The sequence below is a fragment of the Rhagoletis zephyria genome, unplaced genomic scaffold (assembly GCF_001687245.7).
Source record: "Rhagoletis zephyria isolate East Lansing unplaced genomic scaffold, Rhagoletis_zephyria_1.1 Rzeph_scaffold_07262, whole genome shotgun sequence".
Classification (NCBI taxonomy): domain Eukaryota; kingdom Metazoa; phylum Arthropoda; class Insecta; order Diptera; family Tephritidae; genus Rhagoletis; species Rhagoletis zephyria.
This window is the reverse complement of record NW_016164345.1, coordinates 10,805-28,999: the sequence shown is the minus strand read 5'-3', so window position 1 is coordinate 28,999 and position 18,195 is coordinate 10,805. Positions and strand designations below refer to the sequence as shown.

At 31.5% G+C, this 18,195-nt stretch overlaps 1 protein-coding gene and 1 long non-coding RNA gene across 2 annotated transcripts in view; both read right to left on the bottom strand.

Annotated features, from left to right (window-relative positions):
- Positions 1–904: 904 nt before the first annotated feature.
- LOC108374033 (gamma-aminobutyric acid receptor subunit beta-like) overlaps positions 905–18,195 on the bottom strand; it is a gene marked incomplete at its 5' end in the record, with an annotated part of 22,252 nt that continues 4,961 nt past the window's right edge. The window contains 2 exons of the mRNA XM_017629988.1: positions 905–1,621; positions 6,188–6,414. Coding sequence (XP_017485477.1) covers positions 1,531–1,621; positions 6,188–6,414 — 318 coding nt within the window. The remainder of the gene's footprint in view (positions 1,622–6,187; positions 6,415–18,195) is intronic.
- The window catches only part of LOC108374034 (uncharacterized), an 11,638-nt gene continuing 4,707 nt past the window's right edge, over positions 11,265–18,195 (bottom strand). Inside the window, exons 2-3 of the long non-coding RNA XR_001849013.1 lie at positions 11,513–11,514; positions 11,265–11,376 (exon numbers count right to left, since the gene is read on the bottom strand). This is a non-coding gene — a long non-coding RNA (uncharacterized LOC108374034). The remainder of the gene's footprint in view (positions 11,377–11,512; positions 11,515–18,195) is intronic.

Sequence of the window (18,195 nt, the reverse complement as noted above, 5' to 3'; positions counted from 1 at the left end):
ACTAAACTGGCTTGGCTAAAATTGGCTGTTAGTAATTAAGTAAAACTAAGCTCAAGTTGAGTGCAAGCTTTTAGTCAAGTTATCTTCCTATAGCAGTGTTGGCTAGATACTGCTTTCATCCAGGAAACTTCTATATAAATTTAGTTAAAAAACAGCGGAGCATATGATTTATGAAAAAAAAATTTGTCTAAGCGGGTTAAGCTCACTACTTTTTCACCCCAAGCAAACTAATAAGAATTGAGGTACATTTTTAGTTAATTATATCCTATTCGATTTATTGCTTCTAAGCTTAAAGCTTTTCAATCAAAGAAAGCGAATCGTAGCGAAGCTTTTCCCTAATAAAAATGCTTTACTTTTGAAGTTGCTGAAACTTTTTTAGAGCTTATTATTTATTCGAATAATTAGAGCTTCCTAGGCTATAAGCTAATTTTCTCTTTATTGCTAGTTTTAGAGAAAAACTTTCAAACTTGAGTCTAAAATTTTCCCGTTTTAACGGTCAAGAGCTATGGAGTTATATTTTTTAAAGCAAACCGAAATAATATACTAAAGCTTTTAAAGAGCTTTTACCAAAAAAGCGAAGCTTTCTGAGACGAATATAAAAAGTACCTCAAACTGAAATCGAATACTAAGTATAAGGGCTTATTGTTTATAGTCTTGCTATTTTTTTTCAGAATAATCATTATAAAAAATTTAAATTTCGACGTCCCTTTTCCAATAGCCCAATTCGAACAAAGCAGTTTGCTTTCAGTGAACAACTTTTCAGCTAAATCTCGTTGAAAATAAATTCAGCCATGACCAAAGCAGAAGCTTTTTCATACTGTCTATAGTTTTCGTATAGACAGTTATAGAAAAAAAGCTCTCTTCGATCATAACTAACTTTCTCCTTATTTTCTTAAATTTTTTTAATACAATATGAAATTGTAGTTTAAGCTTTTCAAACATATATATATTACCCTAGCAATATGTTCAAAATAAAGCGCTAAATATTAAGCTTTCACGCTACAACCAAAATTCTAGCTATCTGTAGAAAGCTTTCATAGAAATTTTCTTCTTTTTTTTTAATTTGTAACTTAGAAAGTAAAGCTCATTTAGATGTATTTTTTTTTTGTTGCTGTTTAAATATTATACCTGCAGTTCCTAGCACTTAAGCACTTAATACGGGTGTTGCAATCTTTTTAGCATTAGTAGCAAACATAACCAAATAAATTGACATATTTTTTACAAAAGTGCCGACTACTTAGCAATTATTTTGACGCCTCATATAAATTCATTATATTTTTTATTCAGTGTAATCAATTTTTCTTAAAACTATTTCAAATCACTTTCATTTCATGACGATACTTATCCTATCCTATCGCAAAATCTAAGCCTATGTACACACTAAATATACAAATAAATTTTTATGACTATAAACTAAACTAAGCACTAATTTCTATTTAGGTCTTAAATTACGAAAATCTTATTTACGTTTAAAGTATGCAGTTATACACATATTTATGTTTGTATGTATTTTGAATAGCAAAAGAAATATTACTTACAGCTTTCGATTTCTATGTGGCACAACTGCCGATCCATAGGAAAATATTGAAGATTCATTGGACACGAAGCGGTAATAGTCAATCTGCAAGAATACAGCCAGCATGGAAAGGTTAATAAAAAATGCACAAAAAAACTATTTTGATATAATTTTTAGTATTTGATAAACGTTTCTATGAAAACTAAAATCATACATTTTTTTTTTAAGCAGCAATAGTAAGCTTTTTCACGTACAAGCATAATTTTTACTAGAAGGATATTCAAGTAATATCTTTTAAGAAATCATTACCGAGGAATTTTCTTTTACGCATTGCATGTCTGTATCGCAAACTTAAAATAAAATATATAATAATTGGTCTCTGTCAGCCACGATGTCATTTGTATTATCAGGCATATGGTTGGAGTCGCCAGTTTGAAGTTGAGGGGTGACATATAATTTCTCTGAATTCGATTTTTTTCGTGATGCTGTCGACACTTTTTGGTACTCTTTATAATTTTTCGACTTTCACTCGAGACTTTATGAAAATTTTAAGTAAAAACCGCACAGTTGTTTCTTAGGTTTATTTTTTACTAAATAGTACTTGAGAAATATAAAACAAATATTATTGATTGTTTTGTGCTGACAAACGCGAGCAAATTGTGTCTACATTTTTGACCAAAAAAACTAAAATGCAAAATTAAACGGTGTGCTTGTTTGAAACCATAGATTTTTAAAATGTACCGAAACTTTTTTTGCTTTTTATTACAAAACTTATTAATTTTAGGAGCTCTGTTTCGCAATAAAAATGCTATATAAATATTAGGCAATTTTTTTTCTTCCAAAAAATCTTGAATTTTGTTGCTTTCTTAATGTTTCTACTTGAATAACCTTTTGTCTCAGCTAAATATACAAAAAAAAAAATAGCTCTAATATTGCATCATTTCATATACATAATAAATACATAGTACGATTATATACAAATTTCTTCACATACAAACATAAAGGTGAAATGGTGTGGCAGCGAGTTCAATTGGATTAATTAGCATTTGATTTATTTACTTTAAAAAGTTTGTTTTTATGGCCTACAACATTATGTATGTCCATGTCTTGATGTATTTCTAAGTAGTTAATATTCTTGTTATAGCGAAAAAAAAAATAATAATAATAATAATAATATGCTATTACACTAATGGGCGCTAAATCGCAACTAATAAATCACTTTCAACAGTTTTTGGCAGCTTTTTTGCAAAAGTTTGTGAATTTTTCAGCAAGCTATATGTATATGTAAATTAGGTATTATTTCTTTTTGCTACAATGCGTCTTTACAAATGCAATTTATTTACATTTTATTTCTTACAGTGTGTATATAGGTATAATACAACAATTTGTTAATATAAATATTTCAATTTACTATAGCGTGCATATGTATGTATGTATGTTTAAATAGTAAATAATGTTCGTAATATATATTTACGATATATATATGTAAATAGTATAAATTTGCAGCTGCAAGTGTTACTTTGTTTATACATTTGCAATAAAACCATAAGAAAAAGCATAACTAGGCATACTTTACACATTTTTATTGCATTAATGTATGCTGCTTTTTTTCTTGTTCCTCTTTCTTATCAACATGTTCGTATACACGCAAGTATATACATATGTATGTATGTATGTAGTATATATGCAACATGTTAATTATGCAGCATAGAGAGTTTGTGTCAAACATTTATGAACGAACGACTTACTTACACGCCATCATTTCTCTGCGTAATTACACTAACTCACGCTCATTTGGGGTTCACTTAATGTCCTTCGCAATGCGTTTTGCATGTCCTTTGTTGCGTTGGCTTCATTTTCAATCCAAATTTGCAGTTCTCTTCAACAGAATTGTATGCATTTTTTTTTTCTCTACATACGTAGTACACGTGTGTATATATATATTTTTTTTTATTGCTTTTGGACAGATTCTTGTTTAAAGGTAGTAGAAAATATTTCCCCACAGAGTGCGCACCTTTTTATGGTGTAAAATACACTGTACACTGAGGATGCTACGATGTCTTCTGGTTTAGTTTAAAGTTTCGTTTGGTATAAAATATTTGTGTATACATAATTTGATGAATTTTTGATTTTTTTTTTTTAGATGAAATTTACAATTTCTTAGGGAATCTGTTTTACACTGTACCTTTTGGGTTTTTGCAAAAATTGGACAATAAAATAAACTTGATTTCCAAAATCTCAGGAAGAAATAAATTTGCTGACTTTTTTGGATTTTATGTAGTATAACATTCGATGCTTTCATCAGACAAAAAAGACGTATTGTCTGATTGGGTGAAGGACTATTGCGAACACTCTTTACTGGAGATCACTATCGCGCCTGTGTTCACGGGCCCAGGCTGGAGTATGTTTTCCAGTAAGATATGTGAGATGAGCCAGATATGCAAGCTTGAAAATGGTGACATTGTCTTGGACTTCAAGGGCTCCATGGAGCATGGACTGCATTTTTGCAGTAGGTACCCAATACTGTAAAAGTTTCCTCTCTACTTAAAAGAAATATATTTTTAGGGCAAATGCCTCACTAACTACAAAAATATATCCTCATATTTATCCTAAAAATACTAATTATTTCTTTGTCTCATTGAGTTATACCCACATGGTATATATCCATTGCTTGGGGAAAAGGCGGGCTGGCTGCAAAAAATTCTTGACTCCTCTCATAACGATTTTAGACCAATCAAGCTCTCAGTGTTTTTTCTCAAAACTCTGGAGAGTGTATTTGATCGGCTTAATAGTAACTATAAACAGATTCCTAGCGATCACCTGCTAGCAGCTTAATATAAGAACATCGCCGGAGGGTCGGCCTAAACCACTTGCATACGGTAATCACTGCATATATAGTTTTCTATATCGAGACGCAAAAATGTTAGAGAAAATGTTTCAATTTAGGAGTATACTTTTGGTTACCCCTTATCGTGGTAGCCTATAATTGAAAATCTCCAGAAAAAGGGCATCAGTGGCTCTTTATTCAGCAAGAGTGCAATTTTTAAAAGAACGGACCTCTCTCCTAAGATAATTTGCTGTCTCTGTTTAACTACTTATAGTGCAGCTCAAAATGTTTTGTGGAACCTTATCACCTTGAGTCGTACACTCGCCAAAACTACGCTAGTCAGAAAGCTAGAGGGGGTAGGTAAGTATAAAAAGCCGACCTCATTGGAATTAGACTTCCCTGATAACATCGACAACTGCGTGGCAATACTGGCACCAATTGGCTCTGTCTCCACTTATATGAATTCTTTATAAGGCTTAGTATTTAGAACAGACACCGATGAATTTTGTCACGAATGAGTCGGTGGACGGGTTTTCACAGGATAATCCCTATCAACCTTAAAGTCAAAACTTTATAGGGGCGAAGTGGTTTTCAGAAATAGGTATGTATCGGTTGATTAGTTGCGCAAATATTTAAAATCTCTTTCGCCTGCTAATGATTATTTTCCAAGACTGCAGGAAACAGCACAGTAAATGCGACCGCATTGAGAAAAGAAAGCGCTCGAGTACCTGCTACTAAATTGGGACTACGCTTCATAACTAAATATAATATCGGTTTCTCGGTCGCAGCTGCTTTCAGTGCATGGAAGTGCAATTATCTCAAAAATTATCAAACTTTTTTGAGGGTGAGGTCTAAGCATGTGGAGTAGGTCTCCGGGACAGACATGTGCCGCCGGCGAAGCTTCCCAGTGTTTTTTTCCAAAGTTTGGCGGTACCCTTTGTAGTGATAGCAGAAAGGACCTGGTTTAAAATATGACCCCTGTTTAGGCAGATGCTTCAACCAAAGCTAAGCTTATCTAACCTTAGTAATAGCTTATACCTCCTACGATGCGGTAATAAATTAGTCGGTATTCATAACGTCGCTACTATGGTAATTTGAAAAGTTTGGTAATATATGATTTTGCTGCTACAAAAACCAGTCGAAAATTAAACTCAAATTACCAATTTTTATTATTTTCTTTTCTGAACTTATATAAGTATTTAAACGTAACTAAATCCACCTAAAAGGTACAGTGCACAAAAAAAAAATATTTTCTTGTTTTAGGTTTCTTTTTTTTTTTTGAAATTTTACAAAGTATTTCAATGGAATCGTATGTGTACATATTTATGTATACTGTGACTCAGATTTGCTGTAATGATAACTGTACTGCTATACAGTGTGATACGCATGTTTGTGTCTTTATTTATTTATATTTATTTTTTTGTTTTTTGCCAATTGAACTCACTTCAAATAAAGTTACTTATGTGCCCACTCCATAATTTACAATTAAATAAAATAAGTGAATTTTCAAAAGAAAAACACATAGAACGACATTTAGTAGTAGTAGTAGTAGTAGTTGTAGTCATAATCATATATGTATGTATGCATTATATACAAAAGAAGAACGAAAAATTCACACCGAACAAGACACAGCAATAAAACATTTGTTTCATTTCTCTTTTGCCTGCAGTTTGTTTTTTGTTTCATAAAAATCACACGACACTTATATAAAACGAAAAAAAATAAAATTTTTATATTTTTTTTTTCTTTTTTGGTATTTGCATTTTTTTAGATAAATGTTTCATAACTATTTGGTTTCTGATAAAAAAAAAAAACTAGTAAGAAAATTTAATTTTTTTTGTTACCTAATACTTCGTGTTATTGATCCAGAATGATGAACACGTATGAATTCATTACTTGTTGTTGCAATATGAAAATATGATTGTTTTTCATTCACAAAAAAGGTGTCAGGTACCCAAATGTTTTTTATGAACTCAGATCCAACCGATAGTGTTTCTACACCAGGCCGTTTTCTATACGCTAAACGAGGATCGGTCCAAAATTGACGAAAGTAAAAATCCAATGTAAAGTCCTGATTATTTGTATTTTTGTTTCAAATATGTTTTGTTTTTAATTGTTCATTCATAGAGCAGTTAGTTCCAATTTGAGTTTTTGGTTTTTTGGTTTTTTTATTGTTATTTTGCAATATGCAGTAATTAAGGCGATTGTTGTTGTTGGCAATTAATGTTGTAGCAGCAGTAACGAGATATTTGTTGTAGGTAGCGGTGTTGCGGGTAGGCGGTTTCGAAAATTGAAGAGGGGAAAAAATATTTTGCAAATTTTGCAAAAATGATAAAGAAAAAAATCAATTAGTACAATTTGCGTAGTTCTAAGATAAGTTTCGATTTGTTATGTATTGAGAGTATTCAAGTTAAAATCATTCTAAGTTAACTGTGTAAAATTAGTGAAAAAAATATTAGAAAATTAACTTTGTAAAAATTGTAGAAGAAACTAAAAATAAGTAAGGAACTAATTATGCTAATCAAATATAAACTTTATCAAAAAACGGGCAAACTTCACAAGCCAAGTTAGGAATATAAAAAAAAAAAACCATCTAAAACCAGCGTAACCATACGAGCGAACAACAAGTAAAATACATGCCTAATTTAACGTATTTTTTTTTTTTATTATTTAAACACAACGGAGTTGAGGGTTTAGAAGTTCCTTATTAGGTCTTCGAAAATCATCATTCACAAAAAATTGGTTTAAATGAGGAAGTTATTGATGACGTTGTCGTGCATAGAGCGCATGCAATGAACTCAAACATTTAAAATTACAAGTTGAATATTTAATCAAAAACTTAAGCTAAAAAAAGCAGGCAAGCGAACATATTTAGAAAAAAAAAACGTTTGCTAAGTAATTTATAGTATTTGAAAAATACATGTAACATTTGATATTTTGCACACTAATATCTATGTAAGTATATGGATGCATTCGTCGTGAGGTTGATGAATCGTTTTGTCAAAGTGTGTGCTGCGGAAATAGAATTGCATACAATTAGTTTTGCGACATTATTCTACAACATTTAAAATGATACGTTTATCGAATTCCTTCCCAAAAAGTAGATACACTGCGTAATTGAAAAATGGCACCAAACATGGGTCTTTTTTACTAAAGGTACCTTTTTTAACTACTATCCTACTCTGAAAGTCCTAACTTTATTTTATCTAGCGAATCAATTATTTAAAACTAATTTATCACGAAACTGCAATTGTATTCAGGATATGATGAGGCGGGTGTTTATACACACATGAGGTTATAGGTGCATAATATGAATTTTTTTATGTATTACTTTGTAGTGTTAACAAATTAAAGGATCTGTTGAAATAAATAAAACCAATATTAATAAGTTTACTATAGCAGCTAAAATTTAACAAGTCTACAGAAAAAAAAATCCGGCCTGCGATATATTTATGCGTATAACTTTTATGCAATGTAAAATATTCCACTGAATCCGAATACGAAATCAAAATATAGTAAAATAGAGAAAAATTTTTGGAGATATTCGAGATATAGTCGAAGTTCGGTTTTTTTAGAAATTAATTGCATTTTTTTACACTTGCCATTAACTATTTGTGTCAACAAAATTTTCCAACCGTATGATTTTGCATATTTTCACAAAAATTTTCAGCAAAAATGTAATTTTCGTACAAATTTCAGCATGAAAGCATTTTTATACTGTCGGTTTGTTTCTTGGATGTCAAAGTGGGATCTTTTAAAAATACAATAAAAAACTACCCTGCCTAAATTAATCGAGTAATAATTGTAAAAGATGTGAGCATTTAAAAAAATCGGTGGTCGAAAAGCACCGCTAAATATCAAGATTTTTATTCTTAGATTTCGCAATGAAAACGTTATCTTGTGAATTTTATTTATTTTCCTAAAGAATTTTTTATTTATTCGGTCATATTTAATCGTAATTTTGAGATTTTTATTTTTTTCGCACAAAAATAAACGTTAATTATGGATTTTTCCCCCCATTGGTTTGAACCGCTATAATGGAGACTGCGTTTTTATGACCGATTTAAATATTTTATGATATAATCGAAAAAAATATAAATCAAAAGTGACGAACAAAAAATTATCGAAAAAATAAGGATACAAAAATAACCATTGGTTTTGACTAAAAAAAAAAATAAATATCAAAAATAACCCATCAAAATTTCTTCGAAAAAATAAAAATCCAAAAATTATGGTTATTTTTGATCGAAAAATTTTTTTATAAAAACTAACGTTAAAACATTTATCGAAAAAAACATCCAAAATGAGAATTATTTTTTATCGAGAAAAACGAAAATCAATCAAAAATTATAAATATTTTTGATCGAAAAAAATAAAAAAATAAAATAACTAAAACATTTATCGAGAAAAAACATACGAAATGAGGATTATTTTTGATCGAGAAAAACAAAAATCAGAAATAACGATAAAAATTTAACGAAAAAATAAAAATCATAAATAGCGATTGCTCTTGATCGCAAAAATATAAAAATCAAAAACAACGATCGAAAATATAAACTACAAAAAAAAAAACTAGTGGGCACAATTATTTTTGATGGAAAAAATCAAAATACAAAATAACGAACAAAAAATTTACCGAAAAAATAAGCATCCAAAATAGCGATTATTTTTTATCGAAAAAAAATTGATCTAAAATAACGATCAAAATTTATTGAATATTAAATATCCAAAATAGCGATTATTTTGATCGAACAGAAAAAAACAAAAATCAAAAATAGCGGTCAAAATTTAATAAATATTTTTGTTCGTATAATTTAAAAATTAAAAACAAGGATAGAAAAAATCCAAAAATAGATAACGATTATACTTAATCGATAAAAAAAACATAAAATAACGGTTAAATTTGATCGGCAAATAGAAATTGAATTTTAGAGGTTAAATTATGAATTTTATTTAAATGTCAAAACCTTCACTATCCGAGGTGAAAATACGTACAAAAAGTGCATGGTCTAAGGCAATTTAATCTATACAAATAGTTACAAAACCAAGGTCATCATTTGTTATTATATCAGCAGAGCCCATTTGTGCTCTTAAGTTGACTTCAACATGGGCCTATGAATATCATTAAAATAATTAAAAGTTTTCGTACTAAAACTGAATAAATATATATAGCATATTATAATTTTTTTTTTATAAGCACTTCTCAAATGTTCACTTGCTAAGCTTATTGGGACAATAAATTGCTTATATCCAGAGCTCACCGTCAAAGCTCTCACATTTGGTAGGTCATTGACTATTTATTCCATTCCTACGTATAACAAAATAAGAGGCTATGCATGAATTCACGCAGAGATGACAACCCTTATTCGTACTGGATTTCGTTTCGTGTATAGAGCAAGCTACACTCTTCGTCGCCACTAAGCTCTGAGATCATTTTTTCGGCAATGACGGCGCATAAGGCTTAGCCCTCAAATGCCATGGCGGCGACCATCGCAGCACAACCGCCGCCAGAGAGCTGCTATGGCAGCATTGTGAAACCGCTGGAAGCATACGGCACGCGTACATTATTTGAAAGAATATTTGATAAAGACATCGCATAGATAAAATTTAGCCAACTCACAGATGTTCTAAGCTTAAGATGCCATTTTTTCACACTAGCTCAATTCAAGCTAAGAAACTGAAGGAGTCCAGCTCGATCCAGTTAACGACTAGAGTAAGAACTGATATTTTCCCAAGGAACGGCCCGGCATGTGACGGAAATAAAAACAGAGGCTTAGTTGAAGTCTCCAGTTCATATTTTTAATTATTTAGAAAACCACAAATATAAAGTAACTTAAAAAATAAGGAAGGCTTATTTGTGATCATCATTTCGATTAGGAAAAATACTTACAAACTATATCGATGGTCCTCTGCAATAACGACATAATTCAAAATTCAAGAAATAAAAACTGTTACTACCGTTAAGTGGATCTTGTCTCTAATCCTTGTCTAATCCATTTCCAACCCTTACCAAAGTAGCCAGCAAGGATTGCTAAAGTAAGTACTAAAGGTTAGACGTGGATTCGAGGAGGATTAAAGCCATGAGCCGCTTAATAGTAGTAAGGCTTTTTTTTTAATTTTGAATGGTGTCGTTATCACACACGACCATAGATATGTATCCTCCATTAAAATGTATTGTGAAATGCTATATTTATGTTAAAATACTTTTTAAACATATGTGTGTGTGTATGTATACGCTAATGTGAATGATATAATAAATTTATAGACCAAGAGCTCATGTCCAAAAAACTCATCATACATAAGATCGATTGAAATTTTTTGTTAGCTTTGCTTGTTAATATATTAGCTAATTAATAATTAAAAAGTATTACAGTGACTCGCTTTCAACCTGACTAAATATTGATGTTGATAGATAACTCATACGCGATGGCATATGAACGATGTATACTTTCTCTCTGGCTGTAGATATTTCATCTATTTATAATGTTATTAATGCGCTGTCAAAAGGACAACTCATCTGAAGTATGCTGACTTATACTTGCAACAATGCACTTTCAATATGGGCTTTGAGACCATTAGAATTGGCAGGCACCCTTTTCTATATATTGTAAATAAAATTCTGTCAAAATTTCAAGTCGTCTGAAGTATGTTGAGTAATCGGTTCTAATTGACATCTTTAATAGCGAAAAACGCATGGTCAAGACCGCTGTTCCGTAGCCAGCCCACCGGTTCACGATTTATATATTAACAAGCTAAGCTCACAATAAATGTCAATCGATCTGAAGTATGATGAGTTTTTTGGTCATGAGGTCTCCGTCTATTAGGAAACAAAATGTGGAGGTTATCAATTCGCGGGAATATTTTTTTTATGTATCTTACCGCATAACTTTGGATTTCGTGGTACTTCAGAGGTCTTCCCGTACTAATTTGGTTTCGATCCGATCATTTGGATCATGGAGAAATTAAAGATACTCCTAAATTTTTATATGAGAATTGAAGTCGGTTTTTTTTTGCTTAAAAATTACTTGTTTTCCTTGGCAATTTTTATTATTCATGATTAATCGGCAAAATTTGAGTTTCCCAGAACGATTCTCCGAAAGAACAACTTTAGAGAGTTGTCAGAAAAATTCGACTGCTGTACACTGCTTTGAGAAAATTTTTTAAAGGACGTCTTTGTTTCTTCTTGAAAGCTGAATACAACTTATGCTAAAATATAAAAAGCTAAAAATATTTATAACAAGGTTTAACTGTCTTTTCTTATATTGGACTAAGAGCGCGAGCCTTCGAAGGAGATAATTTTGCAAAAAAAAAATACTTGCAACACTGTCGAAAAAGGCATGAGTAGCAGGTAATAATGAAATTTGATATGTTAGGCTTATGAGTCCCGAATTGGTCCTGAACTATACCCGAAATGATCCCGGAAGAGTACCGAATTAAACCTGAAATTGTCACGGAAACGTTCTGTACTAGTCCCGTAATGATCCCGAAAAAGTTGCTAACTAAGTCCGAACTAGCCCGAAAAACGTTCTGAAAAAGTCTCTAACTTATCTCGAATTGATGCCGAACAAGTCTCGAAATGGTACCGAAATAGTCCCGAACTATATCAAAGAGCATTGCTGCTGGAACGCCTGATTAGATTCGTTTTCCTTTTGATTACTTCTGAATTCACTTTGAATCACGCGGGACGGGCTACGCAAATTCGTTTTCACATCAAAAATTAACAATCTTACATGATTACAATTTGCGAATGTTAAATAAATATGTAAGAAATGAAAATGAGCCCCATTAGATTTTGCAAATAAACAAAAAAAAAGTTTGCCCTTTGATTACGTATATTTTTATTGCATCTGCAACTTGTTGAAATTAGATGTGTGCAGTGCTGTCAATTACCCGCAAACCTTTAAATAAGTGTTCTATGAAATATTCAAATATTACGTATACGCCACGGAGATGTATGTACATGTATATTATGTGTTAATGCACCACTGCGTATACGTAACTTTCTCTGTTGGTATTGATGAAATTTATGTTGTTAGGGGGACTGACTTAAAGTTGAATCCACCGTAGTTTCACTGGATCAGAATAGATGCGAACGTTGGAAAATACCTTCACTACACATATTTATTCGTAGCTATTCAAATGCAGCGAGAGCATTTTCGCTGATTTCACGAAAATCGAACACACGATGGATTCAGCATTAGGCTCGAATGTGTCTGCTCAAAGCAAAGGTGTTGTGAAATGAATTCCTAAGTATGTGTGCGGTGTCTTAGGTCTTTGTGTGCTTATAAATAAATACTTTGCACGTTAGTTGAAATGACTGACATGTTAGAGAGTATGTTCAATTTAACTCATTACGAACAAATGTACATTGTGGATGATGTGGTGTGCAAAGTTCAATTCAGTAAATACTAGCGTATTAGAGCGATTTGTTTCTAACGAGGAATGTAATATACAAAATGTACACAATTGGCAATATTTCACATTAATATACAAAATTTTTACATATGTATTAAAGTATGTATTCATACATACATATAATTTATTAACTCATTGAAACGTTTTATATTTAAATTATATATACATATGACAACTTTGCTAGAGAGAGAGTTTATATGCTTGTACGTATGTATATAATTTACATTAAATGAATCATTATTCCATATAGGTACCTAATATTTCAGGTGTATATGGTAAATAGTATTTAAATACAGGATATTGATTTGGTTTCCACTCGAGTTCCTCGACACAAGCGAACTAACAAATGCACGTAAAATCAAACATATACACAAACAATTTCAAAAAAAAATTAATAATAATATTAATGATAAAATATGCTTTCCGGACAAATGAAGCAAAAACTAAAATGGCAGAGAAATAGTGTAGTACATTTACACTTTTGTATATATCGAACTATAAATTTAACTCAAACAACTAAACTTACAAATTAGGATTTTGTAGTTTGGTGACAGGATGTATAAGGCGAGTGGAAAGGATTGCATTTTTGTTGCATAGCATTTTGTTGCTTGCTGTTAAACGTTTATTCATGTATGTACAAATACTTAAGTAAATGTTGGTATGTATACATTTAACGTATATGTACTTGTCTGCATAAATGAACCTCCATGTGTATGCGAAAAAAAAGCAATAAAATGGCATTAACTAAATATAAGCAATTTATTAAAATCTAAGTATACGTGAATGTGTGTACGATTGTGTATTAGTATACTCGCAATTATTGCATGTGTATGTTTGTATGAGTAGCGCATTGTTCTCTAATCTGCTGATACAAAAAAAAAAACGCGGTAGAGCTGGTTATGGAATGAATTTGGTAAAATTTCGCTAAAATACACGCACACATACACACATCATTAAATCCCTAAATGAGGCAATTGTTACAACTTAATTTGTGAAAGCCTTTGAAAATTGCAATGCGTTTAATAAAGGCTGAGTGAGGTTGCGTATTTAAGGGGTGAATAACAATTTAACAAAACGCTTTTATTTGCATTGTCAAACTACCAAAATTTTTTTGAAATAATAACAGACGCATTGAAATGAAGACATACGTATTTTTACCTTTTTATAATGGGAATGGTAATGGTAATGGTAAAGGTAATGATAATGGTAATGATTATTGTGATGCTAATGGTAATGGTAGTGGTGATGTTAATGGTATGGTAATGGTAATGGCAGTGGTAACAGTAATGGTACTGGTAAGGGTAATTGTAATGGTAATGGTATTGGTATGTTTAATGGTATTAGAAATGGTCATGGTAATGGGTGTGGTAATGGTAATGGTAATGATAGTCGTAATGGTAATGGTATTGGTAATGGTAAAGGTAATGGCAATGGTAAGGTACATTTTTTGTCCTAGAAAATTGCGAAAGGCATGGTAATGATGACGGTAAGTGGTAATGGTAATGGTATTGATAACGGAAATGGTTATGAATATGGTTATGGTAATGGTAAGTTGTAACGGTAATGGTGATAATAACGGTAATAGCAATGTCAATGACAATAGTAATGGTAATGATAATGGTAATGGTAATGGTAATAGTAATGATAATGGTAAACGTAATGATAATGGTAATACCAATGGTAATGGCAATAATAAAAGTTTGACCTTGAACTTTTCGAGCATTTAATCTAAATACCTTTAGTGGCGGCCTCAAAACTAAGAAGGTCATGTTTTTACTATTAACCTCCATTAGCATATAAATTAAAACCGATTACTTATTTTTAAAGCACTTCCTATTCACGTAATAAAAACATTCCCCTTTTATGTACAACCAGCTGTGGCTCAGGTATTGCAAGCGCATATTTCTGCGAAATTATACAAAAGTTGGCGTATGTGTGCATGATCATAACCATATCCAAGATTTAAGTAATTTACATGTGTAATTTTACACATAAATTTCGAAAATGTGTATATACATACATATATATGTAGCCTTCATATGGTCGGTTAAGGCTAAGTAGAATGCACAAGATATGCTAATATTTAGTTATGTATGCATGAGATGCAAAGAGTTTCATAAGTGAAATTACAGCAAAACAGGAACTTGTATGTAGTGCTTTGTAATGACGCTAATTTTCATGTCTTGCAAACATTTCGAAAATTCTTTTTTTTTGCATATGCATATGAGCACAGTACACTATTTTGTTTTTGAGCATTTTTTTATATTTCTACGCGCAGTTTGTAGTTTATGATTTAAAACCTAACAGCAAATGCATAAATTAAATATTTAACGGTTCTGTGCCTGTCCTTGCTTGGTAGCACATTGGCTGCACGTGTCTATGTTAGCATTTAGAAGCGCGTGCTTGTTGTCTTACAATGCCTTATAAACTGCGTCATACCAACAAAAAAAAATATAAAAAATGAAGCGAAACTAAAATACAAGGTCAAACAAAAAATAAATCAAACTCGTAAATTTGTATTTAAACGCAAATCATAAAATAAGGAAAGGAAACTGCTGTGGTGTAAGGTAGTGCCGATTGGAATGATGTTTGCGGGAGAGCTGGTAATTTGATGCGAATTATGCGTGTGCGTGCAAAACAAAAAAGATTGGTAGTAGCTTTGTGTACTTATGTGCTGTTGTTAGACCTGTAACGTTTTCACTACATAGCATGGATAGCAAATCGTTATGATCTGCATAGAGCGTTGCTAGAGCCAGAGAAATTAAATACAGAGCTCCAGAAAGGTTAAAAAAAGTGTCTGGTTGAATAGTTTTGCAATCTCTTATAAACAAAATTTTACATCAGCACCTACTGCATTGAAAAAAGGTTATGAACATTAGCACGCGTCCTGTTTCCGCCAAAAAAAGCTGTAAAAAAATTGTTGTTTTCCAAAAGATTACTTTTTAACTGCCTATTACTATTAATAGCTCAGTGGGGCCCTTCCTTTATCAAATTCACGAAATAAAATCGTTCAATTGTTTCTGTTTTTTTTTCAAGTATTATACATATCGGTTTGAGCTGCGGATTTGAGACACTCAACGTAAGTCCTTCTACCACTGAAAGGTAAAATAAAGCCTCTGTTTTAATACAATATACTATATTTAAGGTCCTTTATATTGACGCATATACCTGTCATATACGGACCCTTTAATGGGAAAAGTGCCTCTGTGGGCTAGGGCTGAGACGACAACATGCAGGTGTCAATACCTTTACTTGGAAGTGGTATCGTAAGAAAGTATTGATTCCGTGTGAACTGAATTATTTATGTACAATTTTTTTTTAGAAAAATAAGTTAATCATCCTCTCAGAATCCTAAACACCGAATAAAAAATATTAATAAGGAACTAGGAACTGAAAATAAATAAAACAACATTATGTAGCAAAACTAAAGGTTTACTGAAAAATAGTGTTTAAAGTTTACATGAAGTTAAACTCGTTTAAAGAAACATTTAACACAAATTATTTCAGCGAAAACAAAATATTCTTTTGTCGTACTTCCCAAGAATAAAAGTTTTTTCCAAATGTGTGCCCGTCAACAGATTTCTTGACGCGGTTATTTTATCCCTGCTTTCGAAAACTATCATTCGCAAAGAACGTACGTTGTAACTATATATGTACGTAAATGTATTTAAATAAGTTCGTACTTTTTTATGCAACAAAGTAAATGCAGTTTTCAGCTCTTCCCATACTGCTAATGGGTTCAACTTCAGGCAAGATCCTGCACTGGATAAATACAGGGACACTTAGTCACTTTTAGTAGACCGTTTCCTTCTTTGACAGATGGCGCGCTGTTTGTGATAGTGCCGGAAGTACTAGTCGTCCATGGCTACTTCTTCCTCTTCTGAGGTAATTGAAACATTCACAAGCGTTGGCATCCTAGAAGTGAAAGTTTTCGAACCATAGTTCAAGAATTGTACCGAGGGCAGCATATGTGTTACACCGTCCGACAAAATTTTACTTTTTTTTGCACCCATGAAAGAGTAAAGCATTTTAGGCGTTTGTGAGGCGGAAAAAAACTCAAAAAAATTTGCCCCGATTTTTTTGAAATTTTAAACATCTACTACAAACTTTCCAGGGATGGTTACAGACTACAAATTCGTTTCGCAATATACTTATCAAGTGGGCATGGCAACCAAACAATACTTTTAAAAAGTTCTAAATATAAATCAATCTTAATTGCTCGATTTTAAGTAGGGATTTTAAGAAGGAATCACACGATCTGTACATTTGTACAAATTTGTACATTTTGATAGTCACAGTGTGGGGGTTTTTAATTGATCTGAACTCATTATCGATAGACACATCTAGATAACATCTCTCTGTGGCTTCTAAATTTGAACGAAGTTGCACAAATTTATAAATCGTGTGATCCCTGCTGAAGGAACACCCGTCAAGTGTACATAGCTTGTAGAGAAAACTAGCCCCCAGCAACAACTATTTATATTCATGTTTATACATTCTAAATTTAAATCGAATCGGACTACAAATACAGTTTTGGATATACATATCTCGACTTCAGCGACACCCATCGAAACAATTTTTAAGAATAAGAATTTCCATTCGTATGGGTAATATTTTCGTGTACTAACGGGTTTTAGAGATATATCGACTCCATTGCCAAATATCGGGTAAATTTTCAAGCAAAATATTTTTTTTTTTTTTGTGTAGATAATAAGTGTTCTGAATTTTAATATTATTGAAGTTGTATATATGACATCTAACACACGCACATACACGTACAAGCACTGGAAACACTTAAAACAAGCAATTCAGTTAGTAAGGACCAATTTTCCAATGTCCTGATGATCAGCATATATCAGATAAATTTGAAAATGGCAAATACATTGAGAAAACGGTCCTCATTGTAAATTAATATTCACACATAAAAACGTAATAAAATATGTATATAAACACTAACAAATGTATACAGTTATGTGAGAAACAAAAATTAAAATATGTAGATTATATCGGTTTTTTTTTTTTTGTTGCAATTTTGCATTAGATATGAGTGATGGGTGTGAAGCTGAGGAGTACATACGTATCGAGCGCTAAACGCCAAAATAACGTAAGCGACATTTTTTTCAAAATTTCGTTTTTGCTGCAGAAATATTCCTAGAGCATCTAGATGCATTTCTGCATCAAAAATAAAATTTTGAAAAAAATGTCGCTTACGTTATTTTGGCGGCTAGGGCGCGATTTGTAGGTATGCATTTTTGTGAAATGTTTAAAAGTAGCATATATCTAGTAATGTTGAAATGGATAGTTTTTGAATTAAATTTTGCGGAGTTTGCTGCTTTTTAATTTCGATGTGAATGTGGTTGAATATATGCTATGTATTTATGTAAGTGAGTGATGACTGCACAAATTAATATAAAATTTTATAAGCAATTACGAATTT